The 25,269-nt window shown below is 22.9% G+C and overlaps 7 protein-coding genes and 1 pseudogene across 8 annotated transcripts; 5 read left to right on the top strand and 3 right to left on the bottom strand.

The window, feature by feature from the left end:
• Positions 1-1,024: 1,024 nt before the first annotated feature.
• On the bottom strand, positions 1,025-2,227 carry MKS88_002321 (DNA repair protein RAD23; the record flags this gene model as incomplete). Its single annotated transcript, XM_067215321.1, has 1 exon — positions 1,025-2,227. The coding sequence occupies one exon, from the start codon at positions 2,225-2,227 to the stop codon at positions 1,025-1,027; it is 1,203 nt and encodes a 400-aa protein (XP_067073758.1).
• Positions 2,228-5,046: 2,819 nt separating this feature from the next.
• MKS88_002320 lies at positions 5,047-6,985 on the top strand (annotated as a pseudogene). The gene is made up of 2 exons: positions 5,047-6,649; positions 6,909-6,982. Coding segments are annotated over exons 1-2 (1,677 nt in total).
• Positions 6,986-7,174: 189 nt separating this feature from the next.
• Positions 7,175-7,690, top strand: MKS88_002319 (uncharacterized protein; the record flags this gene model as incomplete). The annotated part of the gene is made up of 1 exon (XM_067215320.1): positions 7,175-7,690. The coding sequence occupies one exon, from the start codon at positions 7,175-7,177 to the stop codon at positions 7,688-7,690; it is 516 nt and encodes a 171-aa protein (XP_067073757.1).
• A 2,389-nt stretch (positions 7,691-10,079) lies between these two features.
• Positions 10,080-10,895, top strand: MKS88_002318 (proteasome subunit beta type-5; the record flags this gene model as incomplete). The annotated part of the gene is made up of 1 exon (XM_067215319.1): positions 10,080-10,895. One exon carries the CDS (start codon positions 10,080-10,082, stop codon positions 10,893-10,895), a length of 816 nt encoding a protein of 271 aa, XP_067073756.1.
• Positions 10,896-12,310: 1,415 nt separating this feature from the next.
• On the bottom strand, positions 12,311-13,890 carry MKS88_002317 (protein ARV1; the record flags this gene model as incomplete). Its single annotated transcript, XM_067215318.1, has 2 exons — positions 12,311-12,339; positions 12,435-13,890. 2 exons carry the CDS (start codon positions 13,888-13,890, stop codon positions 12,311-12,313), a joined length of 1,485 nt encoding a protein of 494 aa, XP_067073755.1.
• A 1,421-nt stretch (positions 13,891-15,311) lies between these two features.
• Positions 15,312-16,027, bottom strand: MKS88_002316 (BET1-like protein; the record flags this gene model as incomplete). Its single annotated transcript, XM_067215315.1, has 3 exons — positions 15,312-15,434; positions 15,581-15,637; positions 15,896-16,027. 3 exons carry the CDS (start codon positions 16,025-16,027, stop codon positions 15,312-15,314), a joined length of 312 nt encoding a protein of 103 aa, XP_067073754.1.
• Positions 16,028-18,210: 2,183 nt separating this feature from the next.
• Positions 18,211-20,887, top strand: MKS88_002315 (uncharacterized protein; the record flags this gene model as incomplete). The annotated part of the gene is made up of 2 exons (XM_067215314.1): positions 18,211-20,375; positions 20,653-20,887. The coding sequence occupies 2 exons, from the start codon at positions 18,211-18,213 to the stop codon at positions 20,885-20,887; spliced, it is 2,400 nt and encodes a 799-aa protein (XP_067073753.1).
• Positions 20,888-24,102: 3,215 nt separating this feature from the next.
• Positions 24,103-25,239, top strand: MKS88_002314 (inner membrane complex sub-compartment protein 1; the record flags this gene model as incomplete). Its single annotated transcript, XM_067215313.1, has 4 exons — positions 24,103-24,175; positions 24,443-24,516; positions 24,742-24,816; positions 25,027-25,239. The coding sequence occupies 4 exons, from the start codon at positions 24,103-24,105 to the stop codon at positions 25,237-25,239; spliced, it is 435 nt and encodes a 144-aa protein (XP_067073752.1).
• Between the last annotated feature and the right edge of the window lie 30 nt (positions 25,240-25,269).

The following is a 25,269-nucleotide window of genomic DNA, read 5'->3' as shown; positions in this document are numbered from 1 at the left end:
TGCACCTATCCACGATTAGTTCTATACGATTAGTTCTATATATATATATATATGTATATATATATATATATATATATATATATATATATATATATATACATAGATAAATATATACATACGTATTATATAAGCTCATGAGCGCTAGTATATGCTGCGTAGTTCTAATGGTTAAATTTTGCTACCTGTTTAAAGCTGAAAAAAAGCTTAAATAATTATTAATGGTTATACCTTTTTCTGATGAACACCATTTTGAGTAAGTCTGTATAACTATCTCATCGAAGTAAATAGTAAAATCTTGTTATTAGTGTTAAACGATGAAGCGAATAATTGCGTGAACCAACGCGTGTATATACATTAATACATTATATGAATACATTATATGAATATATATTATATGTATTTATACAAAGTACATTATGCGCGTACAAAATGCAATATTAAAAAAATAAAAAGTGTTAATCATTTTTGCAAAATAAGTTTCTTATCATCAGAAAGAAAAACAAAAAATAGTAAAACTTATTTTAAAAATGTAAATTATTATAATATTTAAATAGCGTCATTAAACAAACATAATATAATCTCACCATTTAAAAAAGTTGTAAAAATGTAATTTATTAAATAAATGGGAATAAAAACTTAAAAAAAAAAAAGAAAAAATCAGAATTTTTTTTATAAAATTGTCTCAACAAAATATAATTAGAATAAAATAATCTGTTAAAATGGAATTTTATTTAGGGGCTGAAAATTGGGGGAAATACAATAAATATATATATACTGTGTACTGCTACATATATATATATATATATATATATATATATATATATATATATACATGTTTAACTGTTTTCTAATTTTCCTTGGTTCGTTTGAACGAAAAATGTTATAGGCAAAAAGGATAAAAGTTCAGAAGTAATGATATGCTTTATGAAAGTTTGTTTTGTTTGTTATCTGACTGCTACCGTTTTCTTTTCCTTCATAATATTTCCTAATGCTACTTACGCTTCTAACTGCTACTTACACTCCCCTACTCCGAGGTGTAATCATTCATATTTTCGAATAAGTAATTCGCTGCCATTTCTTCATTCTTATCACAAGCAATAAAAGCCTCAATCGCTAGGTGTTTTGGAAAACCAAGTGATTCTAATTTTTTCACACTCTCCATTTCGTTTTCATTTAATGGTGTAATAGGTATGTTTAAATTTTCATTAGTCTGATCACTTGTATTTTGAATGCCTTGTTGTGTTATCACATCGCTCGATAATTGTTCGTTATCAGCATTTGGTGTATTTTCATTACTATAATTTTGGATGACTCTTAAAAATTCTGTTTGATTTTCTCTTATATAATCTAAAAAGGATGGATCGGTTCTTCCAATCATTTCTAAAATTTCAGGAATTCTTTGAGGGTTGGATAATGCAACATCTCGTATAACATTAATGAAGGGAGAATTTCTTAACAGTTCAGGATTTTCTGATAAACCTAGTCCAGAGTTATCACCTAATAAATTATAATTCATTAAATGATTTGATAAGTTAGAAGAATTTTCATTATTATCTCTTTCGTACGTATTTTCGCCCATTTCGTTCCTTTCGCCCATTTCGTTCCTTTCACCCATTTCGTTCCTTTCACCCACTTCATTAATTTCGTTAATTTCATTTAATTCATTTATATCTGGAAATCCATTAGTCAAATAATCAATTGCTCTATTGGGGTTGTTATAAGCTAGTATCATTGCTTTCCTAACAGTCTCTCTTTCGAATCCCATAGCACATATGTTGTCTATAGTTTCTTTTAATTTATCGCCTGTTAATAACATTGATTCTGCATTATTTATACTTACATTTTGTTTACCTTCATCTGTTTGTATTTCATTTTTATTGGATAATAACTTATTCTTTTCATCATTTTTATGTACGGAATTATTATCATTAATTTTTGGAGCACTGCTATTAGTTGATGAATCATTCGCATTTTCTTTTGAGTTGTTCTTATTACTTGCAAATATTTTCTTACTTGCCATAACTATAACTATATCATTTTCTTTTAATATATCTACTACTTTATTTTCATCTATTAAAATATTCCCACTAAAAATTAATTTCTGTTTATCAAATGCCATTTCAGGGAAAACGCTCTCTACTTTTTTCTTTACATCAAGTATTGTGTCATCATTGTCTACATTAATTTCCTCTTCGTTATTTTGCAGGGTCCTTACTTTTATTTTCATTTTTTGAATTTATCAAGGGGGGAGGATTAAAAAGTGAATATGTTCTTGGTTAAATGCACACGTGCATACGTACATAAATACAGCCATACAAGCACACATATATGTACGTTTTTAAACACATATGTATACGTTTTTATACATATTTATACATGTTTTTATTCGCATATATATAGACGTTCTTATACACATATATGCACGTTTTTATACATACATATACACATTTTTGTATATATATATATATACACATTTTCATGTATATAATATTCACTAAATACATCTATGCGATTGTGCAATTTTTTTCAATTCGTTAAAAGGATGTATGGTGGTAAAAGAATGAAGTAAACTGATGTATTTAGCAATGTATTGAAAAAATAAAAGGTATATAAATATGTATGTGCATATGTAACAAAACGTACGAAAAGAAATGTTCGTGATGTGAAAGCCTAATTTAACTAAAATATAAAAAAAAAAAAATTTTTTTTTTTTTTCTTAATTGTGATCAGTTCATTTAATTATATAAATGGGAAATGCCATGAAAGCGAGCGAGATTGTGATATTTGCTTCTCATTTTTTGCTCGTTATATTGTTCGTTATTTTTTGCTGCTTGAATTTTGCTTTTTATATTTTGCCTGTTAATTATTTCTACTTATTTTTTTCTTGTTAATTTTTGCTCCCAATTTTTTTCTTGCTATTTTTTGCTCCCAATTTTTTTCTTGCTATTTTTTACTTGTTATTTTTTGTTTTTATTTTTTATTTCATTACTGAAAGTGCAGAGGAAATGAAATAATTTTATTTTGAATTAAGTTTTGATTATTTCCTTTATTTTGTCATTGGTTGCTTCATCTTTTACTTTTGTTTAAAAAATGTAATAAAAAAACTTTAATTGAAGAGTTTTAAGGCTCACATTTATGCTATAAATTCATTATATTTGTTAGTAATATATATACATAAAAAGGTACTCCCTATTATTCATTTATCATTACATTTGTGTAATACATGTACATTCGAAAATAATAAATTATATATAATGTGTGATATAATTAAATTTCAAGTATCGCAATATTCGTTAATGCGTATTAATGTTATCTATGCAAATTACAAAAAAAAAATGAACAAATTAATGAACAAAAGGATTAAAAAATGTTAGAATATATGGATTAAAAAATGTTAGAATATATGGATAAAAAAATGTTAGAATATATGGATAAAAAAATGTTAGAATATATGGATAAAAAAATGATAGAATGTATGGATAAAAAAATGATAGAATATATGGATAAAAAAATAATTAAATATATGGATAAAAAAATAATTGAATATATGGATTAAAAAATGATTGCATAAAAGGATTGAAAAATGATTGAATAAAAGGATTGAAAAATGATTGAATGAATGAATAAAAAAATGTTTGAATATAATAATTTAAGAACGATGTGAAATAATGAAATGTGAATTTTTGTAGTGTTTATTTCATAAGTTGTGTATTTTTTAGTATAAAAAATAAAGTATAAATTTATTTTTTTTAGTTCATAAAAAGCTTTCTCAATTTTAAAATTATTATTTTTATATTACGAGAGTACCCACAAGCAAAATGAAATAAAGAGAATTTCTTCCATTTTGTATATAATGTTTTTAGAATAAAGAAATATAATTATAACAAGTTATTCGAAGTTTGTATTTATTTTTAGTACTTAAAAGCCTTTTATTTATATACTTTTTATATATATTTCCTGGGTTTGTTTTATACAAACTGTGTGCATGTTTTATATATAAATATATACTACATATATTTTATGCGTATTTTATACATGTTTATAAATGTTGGTATATTATATAGTGGTATATATTGTTTTGTTATTATTATATTTTTTTTTTTTTTGTATGTTATTGCCACCATATTAGTTATACGATTAACGATTTTCTCTTGGAAACAACAGAATAGTTTTAAGCATTTTTTATTTTTTTTTGTGTATATTTATTTTATCTGTACAAGGAATCCAAATGTGAAAGTATGTTCATTATTATAAAAAAAAAAAAATAAGAAAAAAGTTTTATTTTCTTTAATTTATTATGAAACATATATAATAATTTTTTTTTTTTTTTGCAACTTTTAAGAGAAAAATATAAAAAGGAAATAAAAAAAATATAATAAATATAACAAATAAATATAACAAATAAATATAACAAATAAATAAATATATAATACCATAGAAGGATTCTTAGTATTATATAGGGTGTTTTTCGAACGTCTGGTGTGAACAATAATACTTTTGACCCTTTTATTTATTACTTTTGTTATTTCCGTATTGGGAACTGTTAATAAGCAAAAAATAATGCACAAAAAAAAAAGAGAAAAGCTTAAAACAAAAATAGAATAGAACAAAATAGGACAAAATATAATAAATTACAATAAATTAAAATACAATAAAATAAAACAAAATAAAGTAAGACAAAGTAAATTAGTGTAAAATAGAGTAAAATAACGAGAAGGTAAAATCCTACTTTTTACTTTTTAAACTAGGATATAACAACCTATTGTGTTATAAGTGAATTCTTATAAAACAATCATTTAATCTGTTGAACTTCTTTAAACTTGAACGTTGTTTGAAAGAGATATTTTGTAAACTTTTGAAAGAATTTATGGCAAATTTTTAAGACTTAAATGTTCTCTTTTTTATCCATATGTACGTATGTGCATGTATATATTTGTATACGAATGTGTACATATGTATGTGTATATGTATGTATATGTATATGCACACCTCCGTGGGTTTTGATAAAATTAAGACAGTAGCTTGGAAAGAAAATCGTTCGCATCAATGCTTAAGTTTAAGAATGTTATTACAGAAAGCGCGAATGTGAATACAGTTAATTATTTTTTTAAAAGATTTGTATCCAAGGTAAACCATAATATTTTATACAAAAATAAATATGAAGGTGATATAAAAAATGAAAAAGAAATTAAGATAAAACATATGAATTCATCTGTTCTTTGTATTTTTTCAAATATGCTTTTGAAAGAGAATATTAAAAATGATTTTATATGGAAAAAAATCGAAAAAAGATCTTACGAATTAATCGATAAATTTGAAGTTGGGGAAATTGCATCCTTTTTATTTTGTTTGAGTAAAATTCGATATGAAACAAATTTATATGATAGTTTTATTCCTATAATAAAAAAGAAATGTGAATATTTTAACACTTCAAATTTAGCTATGTTAATATCAACCTATTCGAAAAGAAAAAAAGAGAATCTTATTATATTCTTAAAAGAGGAATTAAAAAAAAAAGTTCATACACTTTACAATATAGTGGAAATATCTATGATTTTAAATGCCTTAGTTAAATGTAAGATAAATGATGAAGATTTGTTTGTTAAGCTGAGCAGTATAATTATGGACAATATAATGCATAGTCATGTGCATGTTAGAGATATATGTGTAATTACATACTGCTTTGCATGTATATTATACAAAAACATGAATATTTTCAAAACCTTGTCGCAAAAAATTATTCTGTTAATGGATGATATAAATTTAATGGATTTGTGTAGAATATTATATTCTTATATGAAAATAAATAAAAATTTTAATCATATATTAAAAATTTGTACTTATAAATTAACAACTGTTATGGACAAAAGCAGTATTGATGATGTAATAAATTGTATTCATTTTTTACCGAATATAAAGGAGATTATTGAAAATTACGAGCTTATATATGGGAAAGGTGAATATGTTAAGGACGACAAAAATTTCAACTATTCCATTAACTATATCAATTTATTTAATTACATAATAAATATATTTAATGAAAAACTTATTAGTTACGTAAATTTATTGAACTGTAATCAAATAAGTAACCTATTTTATATATATTCAAGATATAATATACTTATATGTTTGTCTAAAATGGATATTTTTATTTCACAAATAAAAAAAATGAAATTGTTGAAAGAATTAAAAATTTATGTTTTGTATTCATTATCCATTCTTTTAAAAAATTATGAAAATAACAACATGTACGATTTTCATCTTTTGGACGTGAATAAAATTTTTATTAAAGAAAATACTGAAAAATGCAAAACTGAAAAATGTAAAAAAGATAATGTAAACAAATGTTTAAATGCGTGTGAATATGAAAACTTGAAAAATAATTTACTCAGATTATTAAATCACTGGGAAGACGATATTGAAATGTTTATAAATAATTACGATATTTGTTTAATTCAAGACATTATAAAAGTTCTAAACATTCTTTTAATATTAAATTATACACATAATTCCATTATACATAACATAAAAAATTATATAATAATTAATTATAAAAACATAAATGAACATAGCGCCTATACATTATTGTTTTATTTTCAAAAATTAAACATAATAAACGACGGGGAAGATCTTACAGAAATTCTGAAGTGTAAAATGAAACAGTTAAAACATAAACAAGCTACGGCTCAATAAATTAAAAAATATATGCATGACAATCGAAAAAAAAAAAAAAAAAAAAAAAAAAAAAAAAAAGAAAAAGAAAAAAAAAAGCTACCTTGTTTTACCTCTTATTGGTTTTTGCACAATTCAGCCTGGTTTGTACATGTTTAATTTTTTTTTTTTTTTCTTTTTTTTTTTTTTGTTACATTTACAATTTTTTTTAAATATTATCTTTGAAAAATTTGAAGAATTTGAAAAATTTGAAGAATTTGAAAAATTTGAAGAATTTGAAAAATTTGAAGAATTTGAAGAATATAATATATAATTCATAAACAGACAAATAGATAAACAAACAGAAAAAAAGACCAAAAAAAAAGGAATAAAAACAAGAAACAAAAAAAGTAATAAAACAAAGGAGCAAACAACAAACAAAACGAAGAGTAATTATTTCCGTACAATTAACTGTGGAACTGAAAAAAATAAAATTTATATTTTTAACCAAAATTATATCAAAATGGCAGTATGGGGAAAGTTGTCTAAATGTTGCTGTTTCCCATTAGCAGGGGGATGCACAGCAGCTGCCATATTTCATTTTATAGCTTGTTTAGCATGTATATTCACGTCGGAACAAAATTATAAAGTGTGGACTGTTGTTTCAAGTGGATTATTAGGATGTTTGATTGTTCTTGGTCTGATACTTAAAAATTTTATTATATTTTATATTGTTGCAATTTTTACAGCCATTAATGTGTGTTTTTATGTTGTGGCTCTAGTATTTCTTATTATTGCTTTATTTGCTCTTACTGAAATAAGTATACAAAGCAAAGTTTTTATAATATTTATTATATTTGCCTTGCTACTTGGAGAAGCGTTTTTCCTTAATTTATATTTGTCTATATGCAAAGTTTTTAAAGCAGGGGGAACAGGATGGGAATTCAAAAACTATATGGAGATAGAAAATGACATGCAAAAAGAAAAAAAAAAAAAGGAGAAGGAAGATGCAATGAAACACAATGATTACAACGCATAGCTAGTTTATCACTATGAATGACAATAAAAAAAAAAAAAAAAAAAAAAAAAAAAAAAAAAAAAAAAAAAAAAAAAAAAAAAAAAAAAAAAAAAAAAAAAAAACAGGGGAAAAGGGAAAAAGCATATTCAAATGTAATATAATCCTTTTAATAACCATTTTATTCATATGTATAATTATACTCATTTTTTATACAACTCTAAAAAAAAAAAAAAAAAAAAACAGGAAAAAACAAAAACGAAAGTAAAGAAAAATACGAAAGTAAGGACAAAAACGAAAGTAAGGACAAAAACGAAAGTACGGACAAAAACAAGTTTAAAAGTGTAAATTATAAACGAAGTAAAATTAAATGTAAAATTAGTTAACCCATATTTTCCCATGTGTATAATTAGTGCATGGACACGGAAAGTTAATTTTTTTCTTTACTTGGTTGCTATTTCATGAATGAACCTTATTCTTACATTATTTTTTTTATTTTATCAAAAAAATTTGCAAACATTATATCTTCTTTTTTTTTTTTTTTTAAACTGTTGATATTATAATCCTTTTTATTTTCTTATGAATACATTTTATTCATAGTGAAATAAAATATAAATAATTTCATGTAAAACTAACTAAAACGAAAAAAAAAAAAAGGATCAGCAGATTTTTTTTTTTTTTTTAATGTTTTAAAATTGCAAAATTAGCCATAAAGCATTACTTAACTAAAGTTATTATTATTGTTGAATCATTTTAACTTAACGGGATTTAATAAACTTTATATATATATGTGTACACTTCTGTTATTACATTATTCTAAAAAACATATAATTAATTTACCTTAAATGAATTAATAAAACTAGGAAATGGTCAAAGAGTTTTCCTTTTTGAATACTACTAAATTAGTACATATGTTATAGTATAATTTTCCAGTCCTTAAAAGAAATTGAAGTTGTCTTAATTGAACAATACAAAAAAATTTAAGTGAATACCAAGAACTATCTTTTTAACATAGACATATTTATACATATGAATATGTATATGTATATGCACATATATAAATGTTGTGCACTTATATTCCTTATATGATTCTAAAATAACCCCTTTAATGGTAAGTTTTATTATAATAAATAAATAAATATATATATATATATATATATATATATATATATATATTTTAAATTCTACTAATATTACATTTTCTTATGCCTCAATTAGCAAAACTACTGAATTAGTTGAATGAAAATACCCATATATATATATGTATAACGAAAAAACAAAAAAGTATCGTACTGTAAAAAAGATACGTTTTTGTGAAACTTGATAAAACTTATTTTTTTATGAGAATACGGAATAAAAATTAATTAATGATGTATCTAGTTCTGTAATGCTCCCTATGTTATGCTACTATATTAAGGGTAATAATAAAAGAAAAAATAAAAATGTGGGATGAATCATAACTTAATAAGAAAACAGAAAGATATACATGTTATTAAAAAGCTTATTTTTCGATATAAAAATTATGTGTGTCAATTCTATTTTACATGTATGATGCGTCTTGATATTTTTCACATGTTATATAATTGAACAGGAAAAAAAAAAAAAAAAAAGCTCTAAATAAATGTACACACATATTCATATATATGTATTTAGTTTTAGGCCTATTATACGCTTTTATTATATAGTTGTCATAGTAAACTTTACTAAAAAATAAATATATATTAGCTAATTTTTTCGTTGCACATTATTTTTTTCAAACTTACAATTTCATTAAATACTTGTTTCATTTAGTACTATCTTTTTCTTGAACTACATGACTCATGAGAGCTGTAAATACAAAAATATAATCAATATGCAAACATCAATATATTGAGTACGTGCACGTATATATATATATGCACATATATATGTTTTAAATCCCATAACATAATACTGAGAGTGCCCTGTTTATATAACAAAAAAAAATGAAAAACATCATAATGTTTTAAATGTTTAGTATTTATGTATACCATATTGCTCTTAATTTTTATTAGGAAATTTTTTTACGCATTTATTTATTACTCAAATATAAACAAGAATACTATTTTATAACGAAGTTATAATTTCATAACCAATGGATAATATATGCTATACCATACATTAAAAAAAAAAAAATAGTTAAATATATGTATATGTGCATCTCTAGTTGTATGTAAATTTTAATAAAAAAAGAAATATATATTTATGTATCACAAAACATGTAAATTTTAATAAAAAAAAATAAATAAATAAAAATTAAATTTGTGCATTTTTATAACTCTTTCAGCTAATAGGTAGAGGGAGGTCAATTATTAAAAAAAAAAAAATTGAAATTATCGATGTTAAAACTATAATAAAATATCCATTAATAAATATATAAAGAGAAATAGAAATGATGGAAAGTGATGAAAGTTTTATGAACGAAATTGATAACTTGATAAATGATATAGAAGAAGAAAAATTAAATAGAGATGAATTAGAATTTGCCGTAGCTCCAGTAAGTGTGCCAAGGAATTTTATAAAAGATGCAAAAACAAAAAGAGAAACAAGTAAATTGTTTGATTTTCACAAAGGTACAACAACATTAGCTTTTAAGTTTAAAGATGGGATAATAGTTGCTGTAGATTCAAGAGCCTCAATGGGTTCCTTTATTTCTTCGCAAAATGTAGAAAAAATTATTGAAATAAATAAAAATATATTGGGAACAATGGCAGGAGGAGCAGCAGATTGTCTTTATTGGGAAAAATACTTAGGGAAAATAATAAAGATATATGAGTTAAGAAATAATGAAAAAATTTCAGTAAGAGCAGCTAGCACTATATTAAGTAATATATTGTATCAATATAAAGGATATGGTTTATGTTGCGGTATAATTTTAAGTGGCTATGATCACACAGGTTTTAATATGTTTTATATTGACGATGAAGGAAAAAAGGTGGAAGGACATTTATTTAGTTGTGGTAGTGGTAGTACGTATGCATATTCTATTTTAGACTCATCGTATGATTATAATATAAATTTGGACCAAGCTGTTGAGCTAGCCAAAAATGCAATTTATCATGCAACATTTAGAGATGGAGGATCAGGAGGAAAAGTAAGAGTGTATTATATTCATAAAAATGGATATGATAAAATTATTGAAGGACAAGATGTATACGATTTACATTATCAATATTCAAATCCGGCGCAAAACGATCAATATGTTATGTAATATATATTTGCAGGGATATACACATGTGCACGTATTTGTAAGGTATTTTTGATGAATGGTCTTTTGAGCTTCATTTCAAAATTTCCCTACGTTTAGTATATTTATGTGGAATCCTTTTTTTTTTTTTTTTTTTTTTTACAATTACTTTATATCAAGTAATACTTTTTACACTTTGCATTTTTTTAAGACTCAGAAAAGGCTATCCTTTTGAGCTTTTTTTTTTTTTTTCTTTACGTGGTGGTCATGTTAAAATGAACAATACTTTTTGGGAAAAAAAGTAATTTTTATTTTATTATATTATTTTATTATATTATTATATTATTTTATTATATTATTTTATTATATTATTTTATTATGTTATTTTATTATGTTATTTTATTTTATTATGTTATTTTATTATATTATTTTATTTTATTACTCTATTTTATTATAATACTCTATTTTATTATATTACCCTATTTTATTATATTACCTATTTTATTATATTACTCTATTTTATTATATTACTCTATTTTATTATATTACTCTATTTTATTATATTACTCTATTTTATTATATTACTCTATTTTATTATATTACTCTATTTTATTATATTACGCAGTTTTATTTTATTTTATTTTATTATTTTCCTTTTTTATAAACAAAGAAAATAACAATTTTTAATTGTAGGAATGTGCACATTTAACTGTTCATTTTTACTTTACACACACATTTTATTATCTCTTTTTAAATGATTAAACACAAAAAAAGATTTGAAGGTTGTACAAATTTTACAAAAAAATAAAATAAAAAATGAAATAAGACAAAATGAGGAGGGATATTCAAAATATAATAATATATCACCATTTTGTCGAGAATGAGACAAAAAAAAAAAAAAAGAAAAAAAAAAAAAGACATTTTTACTTGAAAAATAAATTACGGATAACATTGTGAAATGTAACCAAATAAAAAATCTATAAATGGGTGAGAATACATGCATGCGCACAAGCGTAATTCGTTTTTCACATTTACAAATTTTTTATAATTTTCTTTATTTAAAAAGCTTGTATACCATATTGCGTTTACGGTTACATCTCTGCTTGAAGTTACAATTTGTGAACATATCCATTACAAAAAGATCATATGCGTGGCAACTCATAACTCTGTTGTTAATCTAAATATATGCATTTACTTTAATCATGAGAATGTTTTTGAGTAAATAGCTTGTAAGTACAGAAAAGATAGAATAACATACATAATTGTTGTCGCTAGATATGAATATGTGATATGCTATTGTATTGCAAATGATTGTGTAAATTTTTAAATAAATATTTATATAATTGTAATTAAAGACTTGTAAAATAAAATATATTACCAAGGGATAGTTACTTAATACAAAAAGCATAAAAAGATAATTGTATTTTACCATCGTTATATTAACATTGTACTTTCTTTGCTGGTATAACTTAAGAAGGTGCGTGAAAATACATAGTAATAAAAAATAAGTAATATAGTTAATAGTAACGGACTTTAAATTTTTGAGAGAAAATGACGAATTACAGATTTTTAAAATGAATTTTTCATTGTCTAAATCTGAAAACAAAAGCTTAGAATACATGCTTATTTGTTTAATTTTAATATTTTTTGTACTTTTATTTTGTTTTTTTGTTATTTCTTCTGCATTTTTATTGAATATGCTGTTTATTTTTCTTATTAAATTTTTACATAAGCCTTTTAATCCGTGGGAATTATTACCTATGTAGTCATAATCATGACATACATTATCAAAGGTGGACTCTTTACTTTTATCATAACAAAAATCATTGGAGTTTTTATTTATTAAATGTATATTTGAATCACTTTTTATATAATTTTTTTTTTTTAACGATTTATCATAAAAAAATATATTAGATATAATTTTCATAACATAGTTAACATTAAATGTTTCTTTTTCTTTTGTTTCAAGAACTATTTTGTATTCGTGAATGTTGTAATATATGAGAACATTTATTATTTGATATAGACTGTTGTACTCATCAGAATTTTTTAGTGTTATTAGATCATTCTTTAATAGCAAGTTGTTTCTTCTTAGCTTAAATATAGATTCGTATTTTAATTTGCTTGTTAAATATGAAATAGCTTTTCTTGTATACTTTGCTATGTTTGACCTGATCCCTCTACTATTTTTGTCCTCCTCGTTCTCATAGTTTTTGCAATTATTACTGTTTGGAACGTTCTCGTTTTTGTCCCTGTTATGGTATGTCTCACTGTTAGGACTATTCTCATTTTTATCATTGTCACTCTCTTTTTTTTTCTTTTTTTTTTTTTTTTTTCTTTTTCCTTCTTGATCAATGTTAAGACTTAACTTTTTTGTATCCTTATATTTATTGATATTCTGTGAATTATTGTGTAGAAATATATCTATAAGATGCTTGTCATAGTCATATGAGTGTTTATAGTTTCTATTAACAATACAAACATTGCGATGACTTAATTTGTTATTAAAAATGCAGGTTAAGAATTTGTCTTTGTGTATATTAACTAAATTGCTTATGTTTGAATTATTAGATATGTTATATAAACCATATAATTTATATTTTTCATCATATTTATACATAAATAACGTGTAAGAGGAACAATTATAACTTGGAGAGTCATTTTCCCTAGTATATTCAAAATTGTTATTCATAAAAAATATGTCTGATAGAACATTTTTCTCTACATGATCACTTTCAAAATTAGGATGTAAATAAACATTTATTATTATAAATAAAAAAATCATTTTTAAAAAAAATACGTGTATAAATCTGTCATGATATTTTAACCTGTTGAAAACTATATGTCTATATATTTCTGGCTTCAAAAATAATATATTCATAAAAATTAAAAAGGTATTTTTCTCCATATACTCATCACATATCTCATTACATCGATTACATTCATTCAATTTTATGTTTGTTTTGTTATATACAGTGTAAAGGCTAGAATTGCACCTGCCGCATTTTATGCAAATCATCTTTCTGCCCCCTTTTTTTTTTTCTTCCTATAATCTGTATGTGTTTAAATATATATATATATATATATATATATATATATATATACTATATGTACTGTATATAATATATATCCAGAATGTCTTGGGGCATATGTAGATATTATATCCATTCGAGTGCATATATATGTAGTTATACACTCATACTTGATATTTACATGGTTTGAATGGAACTAAAAACATAAATGTTTTTCCTAATATTTGATATATTACCAAGATATCCCACAAAATATTAGTCTGTTCATATATTTGTGCGTTTTCTTATCAGCATTTTACTTTGATTAAATTTTTAAGGAAAAATAAAGGCAGGAAATACAAAAAATAATAAATAATAAAGTTCCATTGGGAAAATTTTTTTTTGGCAGTCATTAAAAAGAGATACTAATAGTAGTAGAATATTTTCTTCACATTTACTTATTAATTTTTATTATTATCATATAAAAGCTATAAGAGAAATTTAATGATAAAATATTTTTTTAATAATAATTAAAGAATATTTTATGATCAACTTGCTACGTTATAATTCACACATTTGATCATGTAACCTTTTAAAATTAGCGATTTTCATAATTTAGAATTTTGGATATATACATTTTTTTTTCTTGCCTTACTCTTGCTTCGTTTCGCTTTGCTTTGTTCTATATGTTTTTATTTTCTTTTTTTCTTTTTTTTTCTCATTGCTGATTTTATTTTTTTGCTTGTTAAAACAATTGATGTTTACAAAAAAAAAAAAAAAAAAAGAATGCGAAAAAAGAATGCGAAAAAAGAATGCGAAGAAAGAATATGAAGAAAGAATGCGAAAAAAGAATGCGAAAAAAGAATGCGAAAAAAGAATGCGAAGATAGAATGCGAAGAAAGAATGCGAAGAAAGAATGCGAAAAAAGAATGCGAAGAAAGAATGCGAAGAAAGAATGCGAAAAAAGAAAGTAAAAGAAAATTGTAAATGTGTAATAATCAATAAAGTAATCCAATCTAGAAGAAAACATATATACATACAACACAAGAATATTTATAAGCATGATTAAATGAACTTAAAAAAAAATAAATAAATACAATAAGAGTTGAACAAATTATTTTAAGCTTATTATTTCAAGGCCTCCCTGAAAATAGGGCATTTTTAAAAAATTATACACGCATGCACTTTTGCAGTGCCATCCGTATGACCTTTTCACAACTTTCATAGGCAGCTGTATATATTTATTTATGTATTTACGTATGTACTGTATCTATATTGTCTGCTTGCTTGTGTGTTTCATTTATTTTTTCGGTATAAATAGTTCATAAAAAACAGCAAAAAAAGAAAGAACAATATAAGGTAAAACAAGTATTTATTTCCCTATAAAAAATAAATAAAAAGAAATATGATAAATTAAATAAGTTTTTATTTAATTGGCTTGAATTGGTTTTTGTTGCTTATTTGCTGCTTCTTTTACCTTTGTTCTTAAAATATTTTTGACTCTCCTATATACTCCTGTTAATTTTTTATTTACGCTTTCCATGCGATCGGACTGGAGTGAAACACAAAAGAGGGAAATTAGTGGAGCTTGTGTTAAAATGGGAAATAATAAAATATTAAAAGAGCTATATGAACATATGTATATATCTACACATGTGTATATATATTTATAATTTATGTACGCCTTTTTATTTTTACTAAATTGTCTAGAAGAGAATTGGAAGTCCTAACTTCCTCTCTTAGGTTGGAACCTATCTGCGTAATTTTTTTAATTAAATGGAAAAATAATTTTTATAAGTTGCGGTTGGATAGTTGTTCATGCATACATATATATAAGTGTATATATATGAAAGTACATATATAAGTATTTATTAATATACACACCCATAAATTTATATACATAAAAACGAGAATAAATCTATAACTATGTAACATGTAAAAGTATGCTATGCTTGTGTAATGAAATTTATATGTATATATGACTTTCCTTATTGTCATTAAAAACTGTCTTACCAGTTTTAGGGTTTGAACCTTTTTTTCCAAATCAAGTATATAATTGTCATTTTCCTCCAAATATATATTTATATTTTCATTGTATATATCATCATCTTTTTTCTTTTTTTTTTTTCTCGAATTAAAATCCATATTATATAAATATTTAAAAAACCATTATATTGTATTGTTATTAACGGTAAAGCTGAGAATTATACAAAGAAAAAAAAAAAAAAAAGCCTTTCTTAACTTTTTTATAACAAAGCGTGTAATTTATACTTTCGTTATGTTTAAAAATAACAGCTTAAGAAAAAGCACTTGAAATTTTCTTAAGTTTTGAATAATTCTTTTTATGTTTATATTTAAGTTTGTGCTTATGTATATGTTTAGGTATATGTTTATGTACATAGTTATGCATATATCTATATATATTTCTATGTTAATATTAATGTTAATATTAATGTTAATGTTAATGTTAATGTTAATGTTAATGTTAATGTATATATTTATCCTTCGTTTTTCTCTTTTTTTAATTTGCCAAGTAGATAAAAATTCTAAATTCTGCGAACCAACGTTTAAAGCATATTTGCCAATGGGCGAGTTTTAACTAAAAGGTTTAAAGATTTTTGCGAATTTTTTTATTATATAAGCAAATGAATATAATTACGTGAATAGGTAAATATGGGAGAACTCGTAAATAGCCTAAATATATAAACGGTACAGAAATGCCCATATATATAGTACATATTAATAAATACATATTAGTATATATAAATATATATATACATTCGTTTATGTAACAATATTCGCTTAATGTAAAAAAAGATAAAATTTTTTTTTTTTGCATCGCACCTATAATATTAAACAAACCGTAAATGATGTTATTATATGCTATTTTTATAATATATAAATTATAGTTCTTTTTATTTTTCTTTTTACAAAAATTTTTATTTTAAAATCTTTAACAGTTACACATGATTCATATGGCAATATATATTACATACAAATAATTATACGGTTTATTACAGAGGGACTTTTGTTAATTAAAAAAGGGTACATCGAAAAAAAAAAAAAAAAAAAAAACACAATATAAAAAAAAAAAGAATCAAAGTTGAATTTTACACAATATTAATTTACAAAATTATTAAATTATTAAATTAGTAATTGAATAAAGTTAGGATTTCCTCCCCTTATTCACATAATAAAAATTTGAATGTTTTTTTTCTTCATTTTCCTTTTTTTTTTTTTTTTTTCTGTTCATTACCTAGCCGTAAAAGTATACCTTCAAATTTATTTTACTGAGTGTCTATTGTTAATTACAACCCATTATAGTCTTCTATTGTTTTAATGTTTTAATTTTATAGTTTTTTTTTATTTTATTGTATTTTATCATATCATATTTTACCATATTATATTATATTATATCATATCATATCATATTTTGCTATATTTTATTATATCATATATTACTATTTTTTATTATATCATATTTTACTATTTTTTATTATTTTCTTTTTTTTTTTTGACCATCTTTGTCTATGTTTTTACCCCCCTGCGAAAATATATGAAGATAAACACACATGGTTCCCCGCATTATGTATTTTATCCAAAATTAAATATTGCGTTTGAAATAAAATTAAAAAAGTAAGGCAAAGATAAAGGAAGTTTTTAGGGACTTTTTCTTCGAATCATTTAAACAAGATAAAATAACACAGGGGAAGTTATATTTTTAATGTTTTGTTTCACTACGGGGATAAATGTACTCATAAATAATATGATATATTCTGTCGCGCGTTCATGTAACCATTATATATTACCCGTTCATGTAACCATTATATTTTGCCCGTTCTTGTAGCCATTATATATTGCCCGTTCATGTAACCATTATATTTTGCCCGTTCATGTAACCATTATATTTTGCCCGTTCTTGTAGCCATTATATATTGCCCGTTCATGTAACCATTATATTTTGCCCGTTCTTGTAGCCATTATATATTGCCCGTTCATGTAACCATTATATTTTGCCCGTTCTTGTAGCCATTATATATTGCCCGTTCATGTAACCATTATATTTTGCCCGTTCATGTAACCATTATATTTTGCCCGTTCTTGTAGCCATTATATATTGCCCGTTCATGTAACCATTATATTTTGCCCGTTCTTGTAGCCATTATATATTGCCCGTTCATGTAGCCAGTACATATTACCAGTTATCATCGCCCGTTTACACCTAATGTGCTAACTTTTTCCGCATTTGAGGATCACACTTTTTTGGTGCATTTCATATGCTCAAAAATGACCCAACGTGGCAATACCTTTTTTTTATATATATGAAAATGGATGCAGAGGATATAAAAAAAAGCAGCAAAATAAAAAGAAGAACACGAAATAAGAAGAATTTCAGCGAGTTATTTGGTGATAATAATGAAAGAAGAAATAGACGAATAGATTTTTCTTATTATATAAATAATGAATCAACTATCTTAGAGTTATTGTTGGACAATAATGTTGAATCTTTTAAAAGTGCAGGTAAATTATTATTCATAATATTATCGGGTATAGCTCCTAGTTTTCTTTATTTCAAGAGAGTATTAAATTTAATACATTTATTTTTTTACAAAGGAGGTAAAAAATTTTATCATAGTAACATTCATGTAAAGGTTATGTTATTCCTTCATGATTATATAAAATTAAATCGTGTGTATTGTACCATATATTTATTTAATCTTTTACTATCTAATAATAATATAAAACGTTTTGAGGAACATAAAGATAAATATATGCCAAAACATGTTATAGCTACGCATGTAGATCATTTATATTTTCACGTTAAAGATTTTCTGTACATAGTTAGAAATTTTTTTATTAGTAAAGAAACAGATCAAAAAAAAATAAACATAGAAAAGGAAATAAAAAATAAGGGAAAAAATAGATTTAAGACAAACGTGTTTAATAAAAATAGGATCGTATTATATAAAGAAAACGATGAGGAAATGCTACAAAATTTTATTAAATTATTTCATTTTAAATTTCCCAAATCATTAAGAAAAAAGTTAAAACATTTAATACTGCAATGTACACACGTAAATTACCCATTACATAGTATATATTTAGATATGTACATTTTATACAATAAAAAAAATATTGTAAAAGTTTTAGTTGTAATAGATCAACTTTTTTGTTCGTTATTTCCGTACTATTATTTTTTTGAATTAAAATTAAAGCTTCTTTTACTGCATATACACGAATATAAGGAAAAAGAAAAAGAAAGAGAAAAGGAAAAGGAAAGGCTAAAGGAAAAACAAAGGCAAATGGAAATGGAAATGGAAATGGAAAAAGCAATGAATGATTTGTCAAAAGACGAGATAGATATAGAAAAATCAGATAATATGGGGCACTTAAAATCTATGAAAAATTCTTTTATTAACAAGTCAGCACATATTTTAGAACTTCATAGAAATCCATTTATTATTAATCATGAAGAGACTAGTACGCTTGTGTATGATGAGTCATCACTTGGTAACATAAATAACGAAAATATAAATGTTAAAAAAAAAAATGAAAAATTAAAAGAAGATTTAAAATGCTTATATAGTAGTAGCAGTAGTAGCGGATCGGCAAAAAGTTTTGATGAAATAGCTCCTAAATATATGAAAGCAAATGATGATTCTGCTAATAATTCGGATAATGTATCAGAGGATGATAATGACAATAATTTTTATTTAGATCAATTTATGAATTTATATGTTAACTGTACAGAGAAAATGGTAAAGAGTTTACCATCTGTTAGTGATTTGTATAGTGGTAACCCACTTAAAGAGTTAAATAAACAAATAAGAGGTAAAAGGAAAAAAAGAAACAAACATTTTCATTTGGACCAAATTCAATTATATAGAATGAAAAGTATAACTAAGGATATGATAGATGATAATATAGAAACAGTTAGTAAAACGGATGGAAACAATAAAATCGAAGATACAGTAGTAGAAGTAGAACTAGAGGAAGAAGATATATCTTTACAAAGGGAATACAAAAAACCAAAATTGGGTAATTTGCCACCTATAGATAGTATATATAAAGATACATATAATGACTTAACATACAACTTAAATGAAGTTGTAAACGTTGCTAAAGGATTAATGACCTCTTCATATTATGACTCCATATATGTAAAATTGTTTTATTGTTATTTATTACCGTTTATCTCTTTTGAAAAAAGAATTGAAATATTTTTAATTTATTCTTATGCAAATTATAAGATTATGAAATCTTTAATATTCATTACTTTTTATAATAATTACAAGTCAACATTTATCTTAAATGCTATTAAAACAGTATTTGAAGACAAATATATTTTTCAAAAATACAAAAATACATACTTTAACGGACTTTCACTAAGAAATATACCAAAGAACTATTTTGTTTTTCTCTTTCTTCTTTCCATTTTTTTTTATGACGAAAAGGAGGAATCGTTGCTCTATATGCACAAGCTCTTTTACAAGTTAGTATAAAAAAAAAAAAAGAAAAAAAAAAAAGGAAGTGATAGTGAAAACAGCAAGAAAAAAAGGAAAAATAAAATATGAAGAAACGAAAAAAAGAGAAAAGCAACGAGAAAACTGCGACTGAAACTGCTTTGTTCTTGTGTGCACGCCAATGTATTTTAATTTTCTGAATCTTTGTATGAACTTTTAGTGAACTTTACACATTAATGCAATTTTTATGCACGTGTATCTTTATTCTGTCCTATCATTTTACTTCAATTTTTTGTTTTCCCGCAGTTATGACGTAGATATAATCAGTGACCAAGAGAAAGACATAAATTATAAAAAAATATTTGAGGAAGTGGAATTAGAGAATGATAATAAATATATTGAAGAAAAAAAACATATAAACATAATCATCATAAAATATATTGAAATGTACAAAGAAAAATTTAATATTTATCTTTGTGATTATTTTGATTTTTATAGAATATTTTTTATATTATTTGTTTCGTGCGTTGAAATGGAATGAAAAATGCGTAAAAGTAAAATTTGCACATATGAGTTTCCCATATATCGTAATTAATTAACCAACTTATATTTTGTTTTATTTAATTTTATTTTATTTAATTTTATATTATTTAATTGCTTTTTACGTAATTTTTTTTTTTTATTTTGTTTTGTTTCTTTTTTTTTTTTTTTTGTATTTATTTTTCTTTTCTTTTATTATTATTATTATTTTATTTTTTATTTTTTTTTTGTTATTTTGATTTAGTTTATTTTTGTTTTTATGTGTATAAAGAAAAAAATAAAAAGATATGCATTTAGTTCATAATTTCATAATTAGTAGCAGGCATATGTCTTTTTTGTCTTCTATTAGTAGTTGTCTATATTTGGTTGCTAACATTTGTGGCTAATTTTTATAATTAATTTGAATTATATTATTATTAATTTTTAATATTTATTGTGAATATTTATAACGATTATTAATTGGTAATGTCTATCTTATTTTCCATAATTTTATGCATTCATAAATTTGTTTAATTTTTTTTTTTTTTTTAATTCCCTTATTTGTGTACAACCAAAGCTCAACTTAATTGAGAGGAATTTAATTTAAAGTAGGAAGTGTTGCGTAGAACAACTGCAGCATTATTTTTAAGCAAAAGGTAAAATAAAAAAATAAAATAAATAAGATAAATAAGATAGATGAAATAAATAAGATAGATGAAATAAATAAGATAGATGAAATAAATAAGATAGATGAAATAAATAAGATAGATGAAATAAATAAGATAGATAAAATAAATAAGATAGATAAAATAAGTAAGATAAATTAATTAATTAGGATAAGAGAAATGAAATAAAAGAAAGCATAACAAAGTGAAGCAAAACAAAACAATTATTATTAAATTGTTCAGAACAAGTGAAAATTGTTGATGAACCTGTGCATATATACTCTTTGTAAAATTTGTTATTACTTAACTACTTTGAAAGCATTATTACCCGTGTGAGTTATTCATAGGAAACGTTTTAACACCTTTTTGGAAAACTCTATTTGTAAATTATGAACATATAAAATATTTTCTTTTTGAGTTAGTTGTTACAAAAATGATTTTATGTATGTTAAGCAGCGATTAATTATGCTTATTCGTTAATTTAAAACACCAAATTCTTCATAACATGAACAAGAGGAAGCATAGAAATAGGTTTTAATTAATTGTATATACTTTTCTTTAACGTGCAGTTGTATTCCCTTAACAAATGTTTCGGGGGTATAAGTAGAACTGTGAAGTTAAACATCAGATTATTGGATAACTAATGAGTTTGGAAATGCATACGCATGTGTACGTATGTACATACATATATATATATGAACATACACGTGTATGCACTATCTTTTTTCACGTTTGTTTAAAATAATTCTTAAAACCAAAGAAGGAAGGAACTATTACACACAATAAATTATGGTTTAAATCTTTTGCGTAAAACAGAATTTTTGTACCCAGTTTTTTCAATAATTGTAATTAAAATGACATTTTAAAATATTAAAATTTTTCTTAAAATAAATAAAAATACTGTGTGTCTTTTTTTTTTTTTTCTATATAAGGTAAATGCAAATGCACATTAGTACATAATAATCATATAAATGCACACTTCCCTTAAACATGCATTATATATATATGACATAAATAGAAACAAAATAAGTTTTAATCAAATAAGGACTTATAGAAAAAACAAAAAGTAATAAGCGAGTAGTAGCCCATATGGTGCTTATATTTTTATAGCATTTTATTATTATTGTTATATTTCATTTTATTACATTTCATTTTATTTTATGACATTTTATTATATTTCATTTTATTTTATGACATTTTATTATATTTCATTTTATTATATTTTATTTTATTATTTTTTTTTTTAGCACATTTTTAAATTAAAATTCATTTTTAATTCTGTCTTTCACCAAAGAAAGTGAAACAAAAGTTCTTCTTGGTCTTATTATACTTCCTCATGTGCTAGTTTTAAATAAATATCACACACATTTTTTGAAATAAAAAAAAAATAATAAAAGAAGAAAAGAATAGAAATGAATAGTTTGTTTTCTCAATTCTCTTTTTTCTTTTTAAATGGAAGTGTGTATTTAAATATTTTTAAGAATAATGTGAGTGTAGAATTTTTTCCTTTTTGTGAGCTCATTTATGTATGAGAACATTCACTTTTTTTAGAAATTAAAAGGAAAAATATGCAAAATAAAAAAATAAATTAATAAATAAATAAATAAATATATATATAAATAAATAACTATATAAATAAATAACTATATAAATAAATAACTATATAAATAAATAACTATATAAATAAATAACTATATAAATAAATAACTATATAAATAAATAACTATATAAATAAATAAGTAAATAAGTAAATAAGTAAACAAATAAGTTCACAAATAAGTAAACGAATAAGTTCACAAATAAGTAAACGAATAAGTTCACAAATAAGTAAACGAATACATAAATAAAAAGAAAGAAAGAAAGAAAGAAAGAAATAGCCAAAAAATATTAAATAACAGTCAAATATAAAATTTTTTACTTAAAAAAAAAAAAAAAAAATATATGAACAGGCAATAATGTAAATTTCTTATTACACCAAATGGTATAGTAAATGAGAATTTTAAATGGCTACTTTTTTTTTTTTTTTTTTTACCTATTTGTATCTCGGAAAATAATAAGAAAAAATATAATATAGTGAAATAAGAAAATATATATTTAAAAGAGTAAGCTTAAGGCATATTGCGACACGTGTTTAAAATGCAGGATATAAAAGTGAAATATTAATATACATTCTATCATTAGTTTTAATATATGGTGTGTTTAATTAAAAAAATGTAATATATATATAATGTATCATGACTCGATATAATTATTCTCGTTTGCATTCGAATTTTTAGTTTTACATTTACTATAAAAATATATTTCTATTTGAAATAAAAATATTAAACACCTCTTAAGTATAATTTTACCATATACACTCTTTTACTATTTTTTTACATACACTACACCTTTTATGAGGAAAATAACACTGAAAAATAAAGAAGTATATAATATATGCATATACACATATATTTATGTATACACTTTTTAATATATGCACATTTATCTCTATTATATGCATAATTTAAAGCAAAAGTAGAATTGTTGTTTCCATATATACTTCAAATATTTTAAAGAGCCCAAAAACACCAAAATGGGGAATATTGTATCCTGTTGTTCTCTAGATGAAAATAAAAAATATTTAAATGACGATGAAATATTGGAAAGTAATAATCATGTAGAATAATATTCTTTTCTTTTCTATTTTTTTTTTTTTTTTTTTTTTTTTTTTTTTTTTTTTTAAGTAAAATAATAAACACATTGTTGCATTATGTTAAATAATTATTGTTCACTAAAAGTGTTGAATGCTCAATTAGAAATACACAAATAGCGAATATATGTGTACACACTATAACTATATATATACATATACATATATATAAATATATTTATGTACAAGTTATTCGTCATATCCTTTTCTCTCGTCCAAACAGCGTTTTCAAGCAGTGACATAAACGATTTTAAAAAGCGATTAAAAAATAACATTCAAATAGTTGTTTTGCTACAAGTAAATATAAATTATATTAATCATTAAAACAAATACAAATACTGTGCATTTATATTCACTCATATTTTTTCGAAAAAATACTCATAATTTCGAATTTATCTATAGAAAAATCGCATCTTTTATATAGCACAAATTGTATGGACGTAGTTAAATGTACGCATAAATAACTACTTTTTATTTATTTATTTTTATTTATTTCATTTTATTTTTTTTTTTTTTTTTTAGGATGGTACAAAGTTACCTTGTAATTTACAAGCAAATTTCAACGAAAAAACTTTATGCATATCTTGCCACCAGAAAGTAAACACTTCGAATTATATATATATATGTATATAAATACGTGTGTATGGATTTTTTTTTTTTTTTTTTTTTTTGTTGTGATTGGGGAATTTTTGAAAATATATTCATTAGTATGTATAGTAAGTATGCTACACTGAATTTATTCGGTATAACATTCAAGCATGAAAATGTGTATAAATTAAAATAAACACTTTTCATACTTATTCACAGGTGAGAATGATAAATTTTAGCGACATTCGATCCTTGTTGTATGGGGAAGAACAACTCAAACGAGTGGAAACTCAAGCTAATTTAATAAATGATAATTGCTGTTTAGCATTACATTTAGATGATAGTGGTAATTGTATACCTATAAAATTTGGAGCTGTTAAAGAAAAAAATCTATTCATCTTTATTATGAAAGATTACAAAAAAAATTCATAGATAGATGAATTAATGCTTTTAAAACAATTA

The sequence above is a fragment of the Plasmodium brasilianum genome, chromosome 8, assembly GCF_023973825.1.
Source record: "Plasmodium brasilianum strain Bolivian I chromosome 8, whole genome shotgun sequence".
Taxonomy (NCBI): domain Eukaryota; phylum Apicomplexa; class Aconoidasida; order Haemosporida; family Plasmodiidae; genus Plasmodium; species Plasmodium brasilianum.
This window is presented reverse-complemented; position numbering and strand designations above follow the sequence as displayed.